This window comes from Rhinatrema bivittatum, chromosome 1, assembly GCF_901001135.1.
Source record: "Rhinatrema bivittatum chromosome 1, aRhiBiv1.1, whole genome shotgun sequence".
In the NCBI taxonomy this organism is placed as follows: Eukaryota; Metazoa; Chordata; class Amphibia; order Gymnophiona; family Rhinatrematidae; genus Rhinatrema; species Rhinatrema bivittatum.
In genome coordinates this window covers 753,556,748-753,570,711 of record NC_042615.1, presented here as the reverse complement: position 1 = coordinate 753,570,711, position 13,964 = coordinate 753,556,748, and the positions used below count along the sequence as shown (strand labels likewise).

The 13,964-nt window shown below is 42.6% G+C and overlaps 1 protein-coding gene across 5 annotated transcripts in view; it reads right to left on the bottom strand.

The window, feature by feature from the left end:
* The window catches only part of NADK2 (NAD kinase 2, mitochondrial), a 159,704-nt gene that overhangs the window by 87,433 nt on the left and 58,307 nt on the right, over positions 1 to 13,964 (bottom strand). For all 5 annotated transcript variants that reach the window (XM_029578776.1, XM_029578796.1, XM_029578813.1 and 2 more), the window contains exons 3-4: positions 12,992 to 13,080; positions 11,725 to 11,806 (exon numbers count right to left, since the gene is read on the bottom strand). In XM_029578776.1, the coding sequence (XP_029434636.1) occupies positions 11,725 to 11,806; positions 12,992 to 13,080 (171 nt within the window). The remainder of the gene's footprint in view (positions 1 to 11,724; positions 11,807 to 12,991; positions 13,081 to 13,964) is intronic.

Here is a 13,964-nt window from a genome sequence, read left to right as displayed (position 1 = left end):
CAACAAATCTATAGGTTTGAAAAGTAAACAAGAGTAAGAGATAAAAGAAACTGGTTTGGTTCTCTAAGGAGGTGGCTGAAAAAAAATAAAAGCAAAAAGAACCAAATTCAAGAAGTATCAAGGATCCCCAACAAAAGGAACACAGGGCAGAATCTGTTAAAATTGAAGGAGATAAAGAAAAAGAAAGCAAAAAAGATCAAGCAGAAGAAAGGATTGTCAGAGGTAAAGCGAGGTGATGAAACATTTTTCAGATATACTGTATTGGCGAAAGAAGGGAGGCCAGAATTGGTATAGTGAATTGAAAGGAGATAAGGAGAAATGTATGGAGAGAAATGGCAGAAATATTAAACAAATACTTCAGTTCAGTGTTCACTAATGACTACCCTGGAGAAGGACAGTTGTTGGTTGAGAAGACCATAGATGGGGATGGAGTAGACGAAATTCCATTTACAGAAGAGAATACATGGTAAGAGCTAGGCAAATTGAAGTGGACAAGGCATGGGGCCGGATGAGACATCGCAGTATACTGAATGAGCTCAGAGATGTGCTGGTGGATCTGCTGAAGGATTTGTTCAATAGACCTCTGAAAATGAAAGGGATTGGAGAAGAACTGTGGTGGTCCCACTTCACAAAAGTGGTAGCAGAGAGGAGGCTGGAAACTAGAGACCGGTTAGAGTACCTTGGTGGTGGGAAAATTAATGGGGACTCTGCTGAAGGGAAAAAAAATAATCTACAATCCAGTGGGTTGTTGGACTTTAGGCAGCACGGATTTACCAGGGGAAGGTGCTGTCAGAGAAATCTGATTGATTTTTTTTTTTAATTGGGCGACTAGAGAATTGGATTCAGGAACAGCGCTCATTGTGATCTACTTGGATTTCAGCAAAGCTTTTGATACAGTCCTGCACAGACAGCTTGCGAATAAGATGAGAAGCTTGGGAGTAAGCACCAAGTTGATGGCATAGATTGCAACGGTAAATGGAACCTACTCTGAAGAGAGAACTGTGTTAAGTAGAGTACCACAGGGGTCTATGTTGGGACCGTTTCTGTTGAATATCTTTGTGAGCGACATTGTGGAAGGGATAGAAGGTACGGTTTTCTATTTGCAGATAATACTAAGATATGCAACAGAGTGGACATGCCTGAAGGAGTAGAGAGAATGAAATGTGATTTAAGAAAGCTTGAAGAGTGATCCAAAACTTGGCAGCTGGGATTCAATGCCGAGAAGTGCAGACTCATGCAATATGGAATGCGATAATCCAAAAGAACTCTATGTGATTGGGGGTGTGGGGGTGTGAAAGACTGATGTGCATAGATCAAGAGAGGGATCTTAGAGTAAGTGTCTGGTAATCTGAAGATGGCGAAGCAATGTGACAAAGTGACAACTAAAGTCAGAAGAATATTGGGCTGTACATAGAGGAATAACCAGTAAGGTGATAATGCTCTTGTACAGCTCCTTGGCAAAGCCTCACCTGGAGTACTGTGTTCAGTTCTGGAGCCCATATCTCAAAAAGGATAGACACAGGATGGAGGCATTCCAGAGAAGGGAGACCAAAATGGTGTGGGGTCTGTACTGGACAATGTACGAGGAGAGGCTGAAGGATCTGGCTCCTCCTAAAAGCCTTCCCACCAGAAACTTAGCCCCATGCCCCTGCTCAGAAATGAATCTTCCCCAGTCCGCCGTCAACCACCCCTGTGGTTCCCCTTGTAAAGTAACTGTACATATTTAATCCTCTATACCAGCGGTTCTCAACCTGTGGGTCGCGACCCCGGCGGGGGTCGAACGACCAAAACGCAGGGGTCACCTAAAGCAGGTCCCCAACCACTGGTCCGCGGACCAGTACCGGGCCGTTGGGGTTTTTTGCCGGTCCGCGGTGCCGCGGCTGCTGCGGGGAGGCGGGGCGCAGGGCCGGCGGAAGCACTAGGCGAACTAGGCGGTCGCCTAGGGCGCCAGCTTCCCGGGGGCGGCACTGCCCCGGTAAAATTGAGAGAGCCGCGCTTTCAAGCATGTGAGTCCTTTGCTGTCAGCCCGGGCGGAACGCGGCAGGACAGCTGGAGTCAGCGGCACCGGGCGTGCTCTCTTCTTCCCGCCCCCCCCCCCACGGTCCGGAAGAGGAAGTGGAGAGCATCGGGTGCCTGCGCGGGAAGAAGAGACCACACTAGTGTGGTCTCTTCTTCCGCGCAGGCACCCGATGCTCACCACTTCCTCTTCCGGGCCGCGGGGGAGAAGAGAGCACGCTGGGCACGACTGGAGTCAGCCGGGTGCCTGCGCGGGAGTCATCGGGTGTCAGCCGGGTGCCTGCGCTGGAGTCATCGGGTGCCTGCGCGGGAGTCATCGGGTGTCAGCCGGGTGCCTGCGCGGGAGTCTTCCCGCGCAGGCACCCGATGCTCTCCACTTCCTCTTCCGGGCCGCGGGAAGAAGAGAGCACGCCAGTGCCACTGAGTCAGCGGCACCGGCGTGCTCTCTTCTTCCCGCGGCCCGGAAGAGGAAGTGGAGAGCATCGGGTGCCTGCGCGGGAAGAAGAGGCCACGCTAGTGTCCGACGGGAAGAAGACTGCAGCGCGGCTCGGAGGAAAATGGAGTTTCAACCGCGGCCGATGGGACTCCGCCTCCGCGAGGGCTGAAAATGAAGAGGTTAGCGTTGGGAGGAGGCTGCTGCCGCCGCGAGTTCCCGGGGTGGGGGAGAGAGATAGTGAATGAGCGAGCAAGCATGTGTGTTTGAGATCCTGTGTGTGTGAGTGAGAGATTGCATGTATGTGAATGATTGAGAGCCTGTGTATGTGAAAGAGAGTATGTCTGTGATTGAGAGCCTGTGTATGTGAAAGAGAGTATGTCTGTGATTGAGAGCCTGTATATGTGAAAGAGAGTATGTCTGTGATTGAGAGCCTGCCTGTGAGAGAGAGAGAGAGAGAGCATGAATGTAAGTTTACCATTGGGAACCTGTATGTGTAAGTTTGTGTGAGAGTATGTGTGTATGATTGAGATCCTTTGTGTGTGAGAGAAATCATGTGTATGTATGATTAAGAGCCTGTGTGTATAAGTAAGAGAGAGATCATGTGTGTCTGTGTCTGATTGACAGCTGGTTTAGGTGATGGAGCATGTGAGTATGTGATTGACAGCCTGTGTTTAAATGAGAGAGAGAGATCATGTGTGTCTGTGTGTGATTGAGAGCCGATTTAGGTGACTGAGCATGTGAGTATGTGATTGAGAGCCTGTGTGTAAATGAGAGAAAGAGAGGACATGTTTGTAAGCATGTGAATGAGAGTCTATGTGTGAGAGAAAAAGATAGCATGTATTTATGTGATTGAAAGCCTGTGTGTGTGTGTAAGCGTGAAAAGATAGACAGCATGTGTGTAAATGTGTAATTAAGAGCCTATATAAGTGAGAGAAAAAGCATGTGTATATGTGAGTACTGAGAGCATGTGTGTATAGGTGTGTCATTGAGAGCCAGTGTGAGAGAGAGCGCTGGTATGTGACTGAGAGAGGAGAAAGTTCCAAGCAAACCACCCCACCTCCTGCTAATTCAGAACAATCTCAGGACACCTGGATATCAAATGTTCCCAGGTATGCAGAGCAAAAAAAATTTTGTATCCTTATTATTTTTCATTACTGGGTCTTTGTGTCTGCTATTTTGAAATATTTTGTTGGTATCTGGAAATGTTTTATATGAGTTTTTAATTATTGGATATTCCACTCATCAGCTGTTTCGAAATATGTTCTTTTTGTTAGTACAGTTTTACTGCTGATGATTTTATATTTCTTGATTTGTTTTATAAGGATGGGTGATGTTTCTTTTTTCCTTTGTTACACTGCATACAGAGACTCTGGCTTGTTGCAGTTTCCAATTCAGTTTTTTCTGCATGCTTCTTGTTATGCGTTTTGGTCTCTTTATTCTATGTTAGGTGAGGGACAGCACGTGATTCAGGTGAGGTTTTCTGCTGGCGTGTTGTTTCTGTGTAGGACTCTATAGCAGCCTGACTTGGTCCGTTTTCCTAATAGGAGATGTATTGGTGTCTTAAGGCCTGGTGTAATATTTTCAGAGACTTATTGTACTTTAAATGTGTGATCTTACATAAAATGCACACATTTACTTGTATTTAGTTTTAAACATATTGTATGGCTCTCATGGAATTACATTTTAAAATATGTGGCGTTTATGGCTCTCTCAGCCAAAAAGGTTCCTGACCCCTGGTATAGAGCTTAGCCACTACTGCTGCTTCTGGTGTGTACTACAGCCTGCATGAAAGAAGAGTAAGAGAGCTGCTGGAGGGGGTAGAAGAGGCGCTTCAGCAGAAGAGGAGCAGCGGGGCCGGGAAGACTAGGGCCACTGCAGAGCCCATCCTGTGGCAACCCGTAAAGAAGAGGCCCAGAGGTGAGAGAGAGGTGTGTGCGAGTATGAGATGAGTTGAGAGACTGTGTGTGTTTGCAGAGACAGCATGTGAGAGCCTCTGTGTGTGTGAAAGAGACAGCATGTAAGAGTGAGAGCCTGTGCTTGAGCAAGGCAGCATGTGGGGGTGTGAGAGAGCCTGTGTGTGAGACTCAGACAGCCTGTGCCAGTGAGAGCCTGTGTATGTGTGTGTGAGAGAGAAATGCATGTGAGAATGAGAACCTGACTGTGTGTTTGAGGGAAGAAGACAGGTGGAGAGAAAAGAAATAGAAAAAAAAGGCAATATAAAAGGAAATGGCAAAAAATTAGAAAGGGAAGCAGATGTAAAAAAAAAATAAATTACTTTTTACTGATTGGCACATGTAATCTTTGGGAATGTGCAAGAGTAGCACTTTCTCTATGGCGGATCTCACAATGTACGAGATCAACATGGAGGAAGTGGAAACCCACGGGGCCTGCACAGAGGAGGCAGCAGAATGGGCTTCAGTGCCAATAGCAGCAATGAGTGCCTCCCCAATAGCCACGTGGCAGCAGTGGCAGTAATTAGATTAATTGTTTGACTCAGCTGGAGGTGACAAAGTATGAAGTGGGATGTGAAATCAGCTTGATCTGGTGGAGAATTAGGATTGCTGTTACACATGAACTGTATTTGGCAAACATAAAGGGAGCCAGGATAATCAATTGATGCCTGCAGCTGAGGACTGATTCATTATGACTCATGTAGAAATTAGTGCATTTTCCAGATTAGTCTGCATAACACAATTCTCAACATTCAGCATTATTTCTGCTGCATAGAGTTTTATCTGAGAGGCTCTGAGGTTGTGAGGGAGCCAGTAAGAGAGCATGAGTGTGTATGAGAAAATCCAGGGGAGTAAGAGTGTGTGTGGGGGGGGGGGGGGGGGAGAGAGTGTCTTACACCCTGAGAGTGTATCAGTGTCTGTGAGAGTGAGAGGTTATGGTGGGTATAAGAGCATGAATGTGTAAGTATGTGACAGTGTATGTGTGAGAGAGAATGGACATGTGAGTGTATGTGTGAGAGAGAGAGGATAACCTCCTAATCCTCGACAATATCAGGGTGACTGGAAATCAAGAGCTCCCATGTATGGACAGCAGGGGCTTTTTTAAAATCCTTATTAGTTTTAATTATTGTGTGTTATTTGATATATGTGCTGTTTTGAAATATTATTGGTGTTTGGGAAATTATAAAAATGTATATGATTTTAATTAATAGAAATTCTATTTATCAGTAATTTTAAAATATTCTTTTATTAGTATGGTTTTACTATTATAACTGATGCTTTATGTTTCTTAATTTTATTGTTTTATGAGGAATGGTGGTTCTGTTTATAAATGTCATAATAAATAAGTATGCACTAAAATATAACCCCGCCCCCATATGACCAAAGCCCCACCCTCACCCCACCCTCACCCCGCCCTCGCGGGGCGAGGGGTCACCGCAACATGAGGAACTGTATTTCGGGGTCACGGCATTAGAAAGGTTGAGAACCACTGCTCTATACCACCCCATCCCTCTCTCTATCTTCTCCAACTCACATGTTTAATATTATTTCTCTAAGTTACTATGTAAATTAACCTTTCAAAGTTAATATGTAAATCTTCCTAAATTATTTAAGTTACAATGCTACAATGTAAAATAAGCAGCTTCTGCCTTATTTCTGTTCAGTTACATGTAAACCGATGTGATATCTCGATCGAATGTTGGCATATAAAAACAAATAAATACCCTAGAAGAGAGAGAAGGGCAGTGGAGATAGGTATCTGAAGGTCTGTATCTAAGAGATTTTGATGACACACTAACTTAGAACCTTTTCTGTTGGAAAGAAAACTGAACTAAGGGTCACAAAATGAAACTCCAGGGGGACAACTCAGAACCAACATCAGGAATTATTTCTTCACAGCGAGCGTGGTGGATGCCTGGAATGCCCTTCCAGAGGAGGAGGTGAAGACAAAAAAACAGTCAAAGAATTCAAAGGAGCATGGGATAAATAGTGTAGATCTCTAAAGGCTAGAGGATGTAAATGAGAAAAGCACACAGGGGTGTAACTTGTTTGTGCAGCGGTTAATACCCTAAGCAGAAGGCACAGAGATTACTACTCTTAAACCAATATGATCTGATGCTTTTAATACAACAAACATTGCTCCTCACTTAGAAGGCAGGGGGGGGAAACGAGGAACTAGATTCAGACAACAATCAAGGGTCCAGACTTCCACAATCTGGGTTACTAATAAGCAGGCATAAGGGAAAAAGCATAGGACTGCTTCTATGGCCAAGTCCATAAGCAAAGCACTTCAATCAGCAATGTCTGAATTTTCAAAAAAGCTCTTCACCCAGTAAAAAAAAAAAAAAAAAAAAAAGTTGCTAGCTGCAATTTTTATGATTTATCATAAGGCTTGGAGACAACTGCATGGAGTGGCAGTTACTACCTTAAGAAGCTTGCTGGGCAGAATGGATGGACCATTTGGTCCTTGTCTTCCGTCCTTTATATGTTTTAATGCTCTTCATTGTAACTAACACACTTTATACTTCAATTACAAGGAGAATCACATTAAAGGACATTTGCATTTTGGTAGAAGAGCAAAATTGGTGTAGGCACAACAATAACTCCAGAGCGCAACAGCAGTACAGAAGCAAGAAGCTCAGAAAAGACCAATTCCAAGGAAAGAATCTTAAAGGAGAGGCAGAAAAAAACCTGCTACAGTGGCTCATAACCCACTTTCACACACGGTGCAGTTCTGCCCTCTCTTGGGAACCATGCTGCAGTCTTTACAAAGGGACCCCTGTGTGGGGCCTTCTACCATGGTGCAACTGGAAGATAGGAACGACTGACTGAGCTCTTTGTGCGAGTACAAAATGTCTGTGAAGGGACCTGAAGCCCCCAAACACTAATTTCCAAGGGCCAGGCATATTTTTAATTTTCTTTAAAGTTAGTTCAGATTCTATATAGAAACATAGAAATGACGGCAGAAAAAGGCCAATCGGCCCATTCAGTCTGCCCAGCAAGCTCCCACACTTATTTTCCCATACTTATCTGTTTCACCAACCACCAAGTTCAGGGCCCTTGTTGGTAACTGTTTGATTCAAATTTCCTGTTGGAGTTGCATCAAAGGTGAGCATAAGGCTTAATGGTTAAGGGTAGTAACCACCGCATCAAGCAAGTTACCCCAATGCTTGTTTACCCAGACTGCATAGATCAATGTCTTGTTGGATGTTGTCTGAATGTAAATCCTCTTTTCCACATTTCCCCCTGCCATTGAAGCAGAGAGCAACGCTGTATATGCATTCAAAGTGATTCAAAGAGACAGCTCTTGCCAGGTGGGTCCTTAACAGCAGCTCCAGAGACCCATGTAAAATAGACCTTCCCTGTGTTACCTATAGAGACCTCCAGGAACACACAAAGACCTTCCCAGGCTCAGCAGTGTCCTGCCCACAAGCACAGACCTCTACCTTGGAGCAGACTGGACTGTGCTGTTAATGATGCAGGGTCCCTGCCAGTGTTTGTCCTTTTCCATCACAGAGCAACACTTATTCTGGCATTTATATAGCACCCTAAGCCAGAACACTTCAAATAAATTATATACAGGTGAGAGGAGTCCATTTCCAAGATAGGTTACAATCTAATTGGGTACCTGAGGCAATGGGAGGTAAGTGACTTGGCCCACATTACAGTAAGAGTCAAAAACAAGATTTGAACATAGTTCTCTCTAAGCTGAGCACATGAGCAATTGCTTATACATTTCAAAGCAATTTATATAGCACACATTTTTCTTTGTGCTATATACAGAAATACAATACTAATACTGGCACTCAAAAATTGTTGGTTTATAAAAATTGTTGCTCACATGAAAAAAAAAAATAAAATTTGCACACACCTCCTTGCAGGGAACATTTGAATCCAGGTTTCCTGGCTCCTAGTTAAAATTATTCCACTAACTAGACTAGTGCTGCTCAAAGCAATATGGTCATTCCCTGCTGAGATCAAAGCAAAAAAACTGGAAGGAAAAAAACAGTGCTGCTGTTGATCACAAACTGAAGCAGAAGTCAATGTTTTGCTCCCTGCTGGACTCCAGTAGTAGCCCAGTGCAGTACATTTCCCAGGCATACCAATTTGAAGAAACGTAACAGAATTTTCCAGTTTCCAATACAGACCCAAAATAAGGCTACTGTATTTCCACGACAATAACCCGCCCACGTATATAACCCGCCCACACACATAACCCGCAGGTTTTCAAGATTTATGTAAGAAAGTTTTAATATACCCCGCCTCCTCATATAACCCGCAACGCCCGATTACCGTTATATTCAACGACGAAGCCATACCGATCGCCCCATTATAACCAATCGTCGTTATATGTTTTGTTAAATATGCTACCTTTTACCTTTAAGGTTTTTTGGGAGCAATCACGATATAGTGTGCAACTAAGACATACAAATAAACAAAAGATCGAAACCGGGAGAATTCATAATCAAATGGTTACCCATTCATAATCGGTAACCATTACTTAAGCGCTGTTTCATCATTTGACCTAAAGCCCAACCGTTGGCCTAACAAAGTCACATGCTTTTCCTTAGAAAATAGTGGGAACCGTTGATACGTACCCTTTAGCAAAAGCTCAGGTCGTCGCGTACCCCTTCCTAGGTGATCTTTTTTTACGTAGAGTCCATCAAATAAAAGCATCATGCTTTTAATCAAATTACATCATGAAAAAGAGCGCAGCAAAAGTACAGACGTACAGACTAACCAGACTTACGTCCCAACATTGCTGGATCTGCAGAGCTGAATCAGGAAATTTTTGCTCAGTGGACGTTGCTGAGAGAGTGGAGCAAACAGTATGCCGGCTGCAATTGACAGAGTGAGCTATATATAGCGGCTGCCAAGGGGCTTACGCTGCAACGCTGCACCCAATAGCGTTGCTTAACTATTGCGCGCGTGGTGTAGTATGTGTCGATCGAGTTTAGTTCACAAAGTTCTTCGCACCGCCGCTGAATTCTAAGAGGTATGTTTAGTTTCGTTGCACTTGAATAAATTATAAAAAATGAACAATATGACTTTAAAATTCTACTGACAAATTAAAATTTCTCAGAAATGTTAAAGATTATTAAATACTTAAAAATTCTAATTACAAATAATTTTTTCTTTAGAGAACCATGCCTAAGCGAAAGTCATACACGGCCGAATTCAAACTTAATGTAGTTGCACGTGCTGAAGCAACCAACAACAGATCAGCTGCCCGAGAATTTGAAGTTGACGAAAAGTCTATAAGAGAATGGAGAAAAGATAAGGCTGCATTAGAGAAAATGAATCCGAGAAAACGCGCCAGACGAGGTCATGGAGCGAAATGGCCGCATTTAGAGGAAGACCTAAAGAACTGGGTTTTAGAAAGGAGAGTGAATAACCTAGCCATTTCTACATTGGCCATCCAAATAAAAGCTAGGCTTATTGCCGTAGAACGAAATATACCCGATTTCAAATGTGGCTTAACCTGGGTGGCCAGATTTATGAAACGGAACAATTTATCCGTGCGTATGCGCACAACAGTTGGACAACATTTACCGAATGATTGGGAGCAACTAGTCACTAATTTTAGAGATTTCACAATTGAGAGCATTAGAGAACGTGGAATTTTGCCTTCTGAAATAATTAATATGGATGAAGTTCCGATGGCCTTTGACATTCCTGCTACGAGGTCAGTCGCTGAAAAAGGAATTAAAACGGTGGCCATATCGACTACCGGTCATGAGCGGACCTGCTTTACTGTGGTTCTGGCATGTACCGCAAACGGTATAAAACTTAAACCAATGGTTATATTCAAACGAGTCACGATGCCCCCGCGAAAAATTTCCACCTGGTGTATTCGTACACTGCAACAGAAAAGGTTGGATGGACAATGAAGTCATGCTGTTATGGATAGATAAATGTTTTCGAACCCGACCTGGCGGATTCTTCTCGAAGAAATCATTGGTAGTATTTGACAGCATGGCAGCACACAAGTGCGAAAACGTTAAAAAAAAATTGAACGGACTTGGGGCCCATGTTTCTGTTATCCCTGGTGGTTTAACTTCTAAACTGCAGCCACTTGATATTGCAGTAAACCATCCGTTTAAAACCTATGTTCGTGCCGAATGGGACAAATGGATGCAGTCTGGGACTCATAGTTTTACACCGGCTGGTCGTTTACGCCGTGCAACCCATGCAGAGGCCTGCAGCTGGGTGCTTAATGCATGGAACAAAATCTCTCCTGATACTGTCCAGAATGGATTTAAAAAGGCGGGCATCATTGTTGACGAAAAAGAAGACGCTTCAGACCTAAGCTCGGCAGACGAAGATGACGACGATCTGATAGAAGATGCTGTGACGGCCGAACGACTGCAGACCGTTTTAGCCGCCCTTAATGATGATTCAGGCGATGATGACTTCGAGGGGTTTTCTTCAGCTAGTGAAGAAGAGGACAATTAAAGTCTTTTAAATTAATTGCTAGTTATAGGACAAGTATTTTATAAAGTTTAATTTAGGTTGCTTATTTAGGGCTCTTTTATATTGATGTATAAGAACTGGAGATTTATTTAAAAATTATTCATATTTTGACTTTGTTTATTACTACTGTTCGGAGTTGAATGCGTTTATAATATGAAAATGTTTTCTAATTAAATGTTTTCTTTTTATTTTAATATTGCCATTTGTTCAATTTTCATACAAACATTCTGTACACTAACGCTTTACCTATAAATGCGCTATATAACGTAATTACTATTAACTTCCCGTAGGGCTTCCGCTAAGTGATAAGATTCACAATCTGTATTAAAAGTAGTGAAGTAATAAAGTAACAAAATACCATATAACTTTGTTTTAATAAATAAAAATTACAAATAATGCAGCAGATTCTGAACAACAAAGATAAGAATCTGAAACAATAATGTTAAACAATAACAATAAAGTTGATTCATGCTTGTTTACCGATATACTGGTACGTCTCCCTTTGGTTAGGTATTCTGTTAGTCGTTTTCATGTAAAATTTTTTCTGGATAACCCGCCCACGTTTATACCCCGCGGAGGCATGCGGGGTAGGTAAAAACGCACATTACCCGCGGGTTATATGCGTGGAAATACGGTACTCAAAAACTCTGGGGAGGCAGACATTGCCAGGGGTCTTAATTACCCACAAACTTCATGTCTTAATTTAGTTAGCCTAAGAAAAGAGCCCAAAATGATACTGCATAAGTCCAGTTGGCAATCCTGCAGCTTCATGTAACTAAAGTTAATCAAGATAGGTTCTCTTTACAAAACGTGTGTGCTTCTTTAAAAAGATTTCAGCTTTCCTACCTTTCTGGGTCAGTGTTTATACCAATAACTGGTTTGGACCTGTCCAAAACCTTACTGGCAGCCAGCAGCATTGTGCCATCACCTAGAGGGAAACAACAACCTACATCACCTGACTGCTTCTCTTTCACACCAAAGTATTCACATACTAAAATAAGAAAAGCACTTCAAGCAAAGAATCTCATAGAAACATCCCTTAGTAGGTCACACAGTGCAATACTTATCATTCACACACAACCCACAAGGCAGGTTTGACAACTAAACTAGAGCAAGTGTCCCTGCACCACACTCCCAGATCAGTTTTGCCCAAAAAAAACAAAAAACACCATACACACAACATATATACACACACACACACACACACTTCTAGCATACAACTGTCCCATTTCTTAAAACATTCCTTCTGCATTCCTGAACTCATAAGAAATATGGAAAAACAAAGTTGAGCAGCTACTTTTGAACTAATCTCAACTTTTCCTGAACTATTTGGTGTACAAACCCTTTTTCTGCTGACCACATAAAGGGGAAGAGAGGCAGACGTATTTGTAACCTGTATGACAGCATTACATCCAGAGAGGATTCCAAGGAGATATACAAGCCCAGGAACTCCAATACATATGCAGTCACTAAATGAGAACCCGTTTTAAGGTTCGGCTCTAACTGGGAGGAGAAGTCCATTACCTGCTATTGGAGGAGAAGTCCATTAACTGCTATTAAGTTCACTTAGAGAATAGCCACTGCCATTAGCAATGGTTACATGGAATAGACTTAGTTTTTGGGTACTTGCCAGGTTCTTATGGCCTGGATTGGCCACTGTTGGAAACAGGATGCTGGGCTTGATGGACCCTTGGTCTGACCCAGTATGGCATTTTCTTATGTTCTTATGGGTAGTCTGAAGGTGAGGGCAGTAAATGTTATCAGTCCTAACTCCCCTATTGGCAATGAAAGCTCTCTAATGCTGGTCACTGCTAGAAGCAGATCTTTTGAAATGAAAGGTTATTTGCATTCCATACGGAGCTTGTAAAAAACAGATATTACCATCAAGGGGACATGATTTAGGTGCACGGGGATCCATAGTCATCGGTAAGTTTTAGTTCCCCCCCAGAATCTGTAAACCCTATGGGCCCAATTTATCAGACTAAATTTCACTCACAGACAGGACAGAAGATCACCTTGATAGATTAGGACCCATGCACTCTGTCTATTGGATTTGCAAACCTAACAAAAAAAAACCCAACATATATTTAACCAAGACTTAATCCTTGTTTACCTCCTGCTGATATAATGGCATCTGCCCACCGAACTGTTTCTTCATCATATTCTCTTCGTTTCACTAACTGAACATCAATTCCTTCCTTCCTGAAAGAAAAGCAGATATATTAATGAAAACCCATTCCCAAGAATGGAGGATTTTGGCCAGCCTTGCACAGACACTGGAATCCTCTATTCAGTAGCATGCTCCCCTCATTTTGTATGGACTGAATGTAGCAGTTAAGTTCTGCAATTAGACGTTAGAGATGGGCAACTATAAGGTATTCTCTTGCATATGGCAAAATGTTCAGGAGTTAAATAATGGCAATGACAGGAAAGAACGCCCGGTGGAAGCTGCAGTTTTGCTCCTCCTCCACTGAAGGAGTGCAGAAAACAGTGGCTCACTGTACAGAGCAGTGTTTAGGTCACAGTCACAATAGCACTGTGGCTTGCCCTGGAAGAGATGTGCACACTGACCTAAAGAAGTCAACAGCACTCCAGCATTTGAGGAATGTTAAATCTGGGAGGTAGGATGTTTGGGTGGATGATGGTAGCCCACCTGTGTACTTTCAAAAACTAATAATGATCAGGAGATATGGATGGTACTAATAAGGAAATGAGGTGTACATATTCTTATACATGTAGTTAGCAAATATTAGTCATACCTATATATGAAACAGAATTTAACTGAATGCATGCAGTTAATGTCAATTTTTCAAAATATTTAAAAATCAGAACGATTTGCAAGGTTCAAAGAATCAAAATAATTTTGAAGACAGAAGTAAAACAATAGATTGTGCCACACTACAGACACACATAATAGACTGGCCCTGCTCCATTGAGCCTGCAATTTAGGCAAGACAGAGACAAAATAAATACATAAATACACACACACACTTTCAGGTAAAGCAAGTTTACTTATCATAAACAGAGTTCTCCATAAGACAGTGGGATGAATTAGCTTTGACACATTAGTTAAGTCATTCGACAGC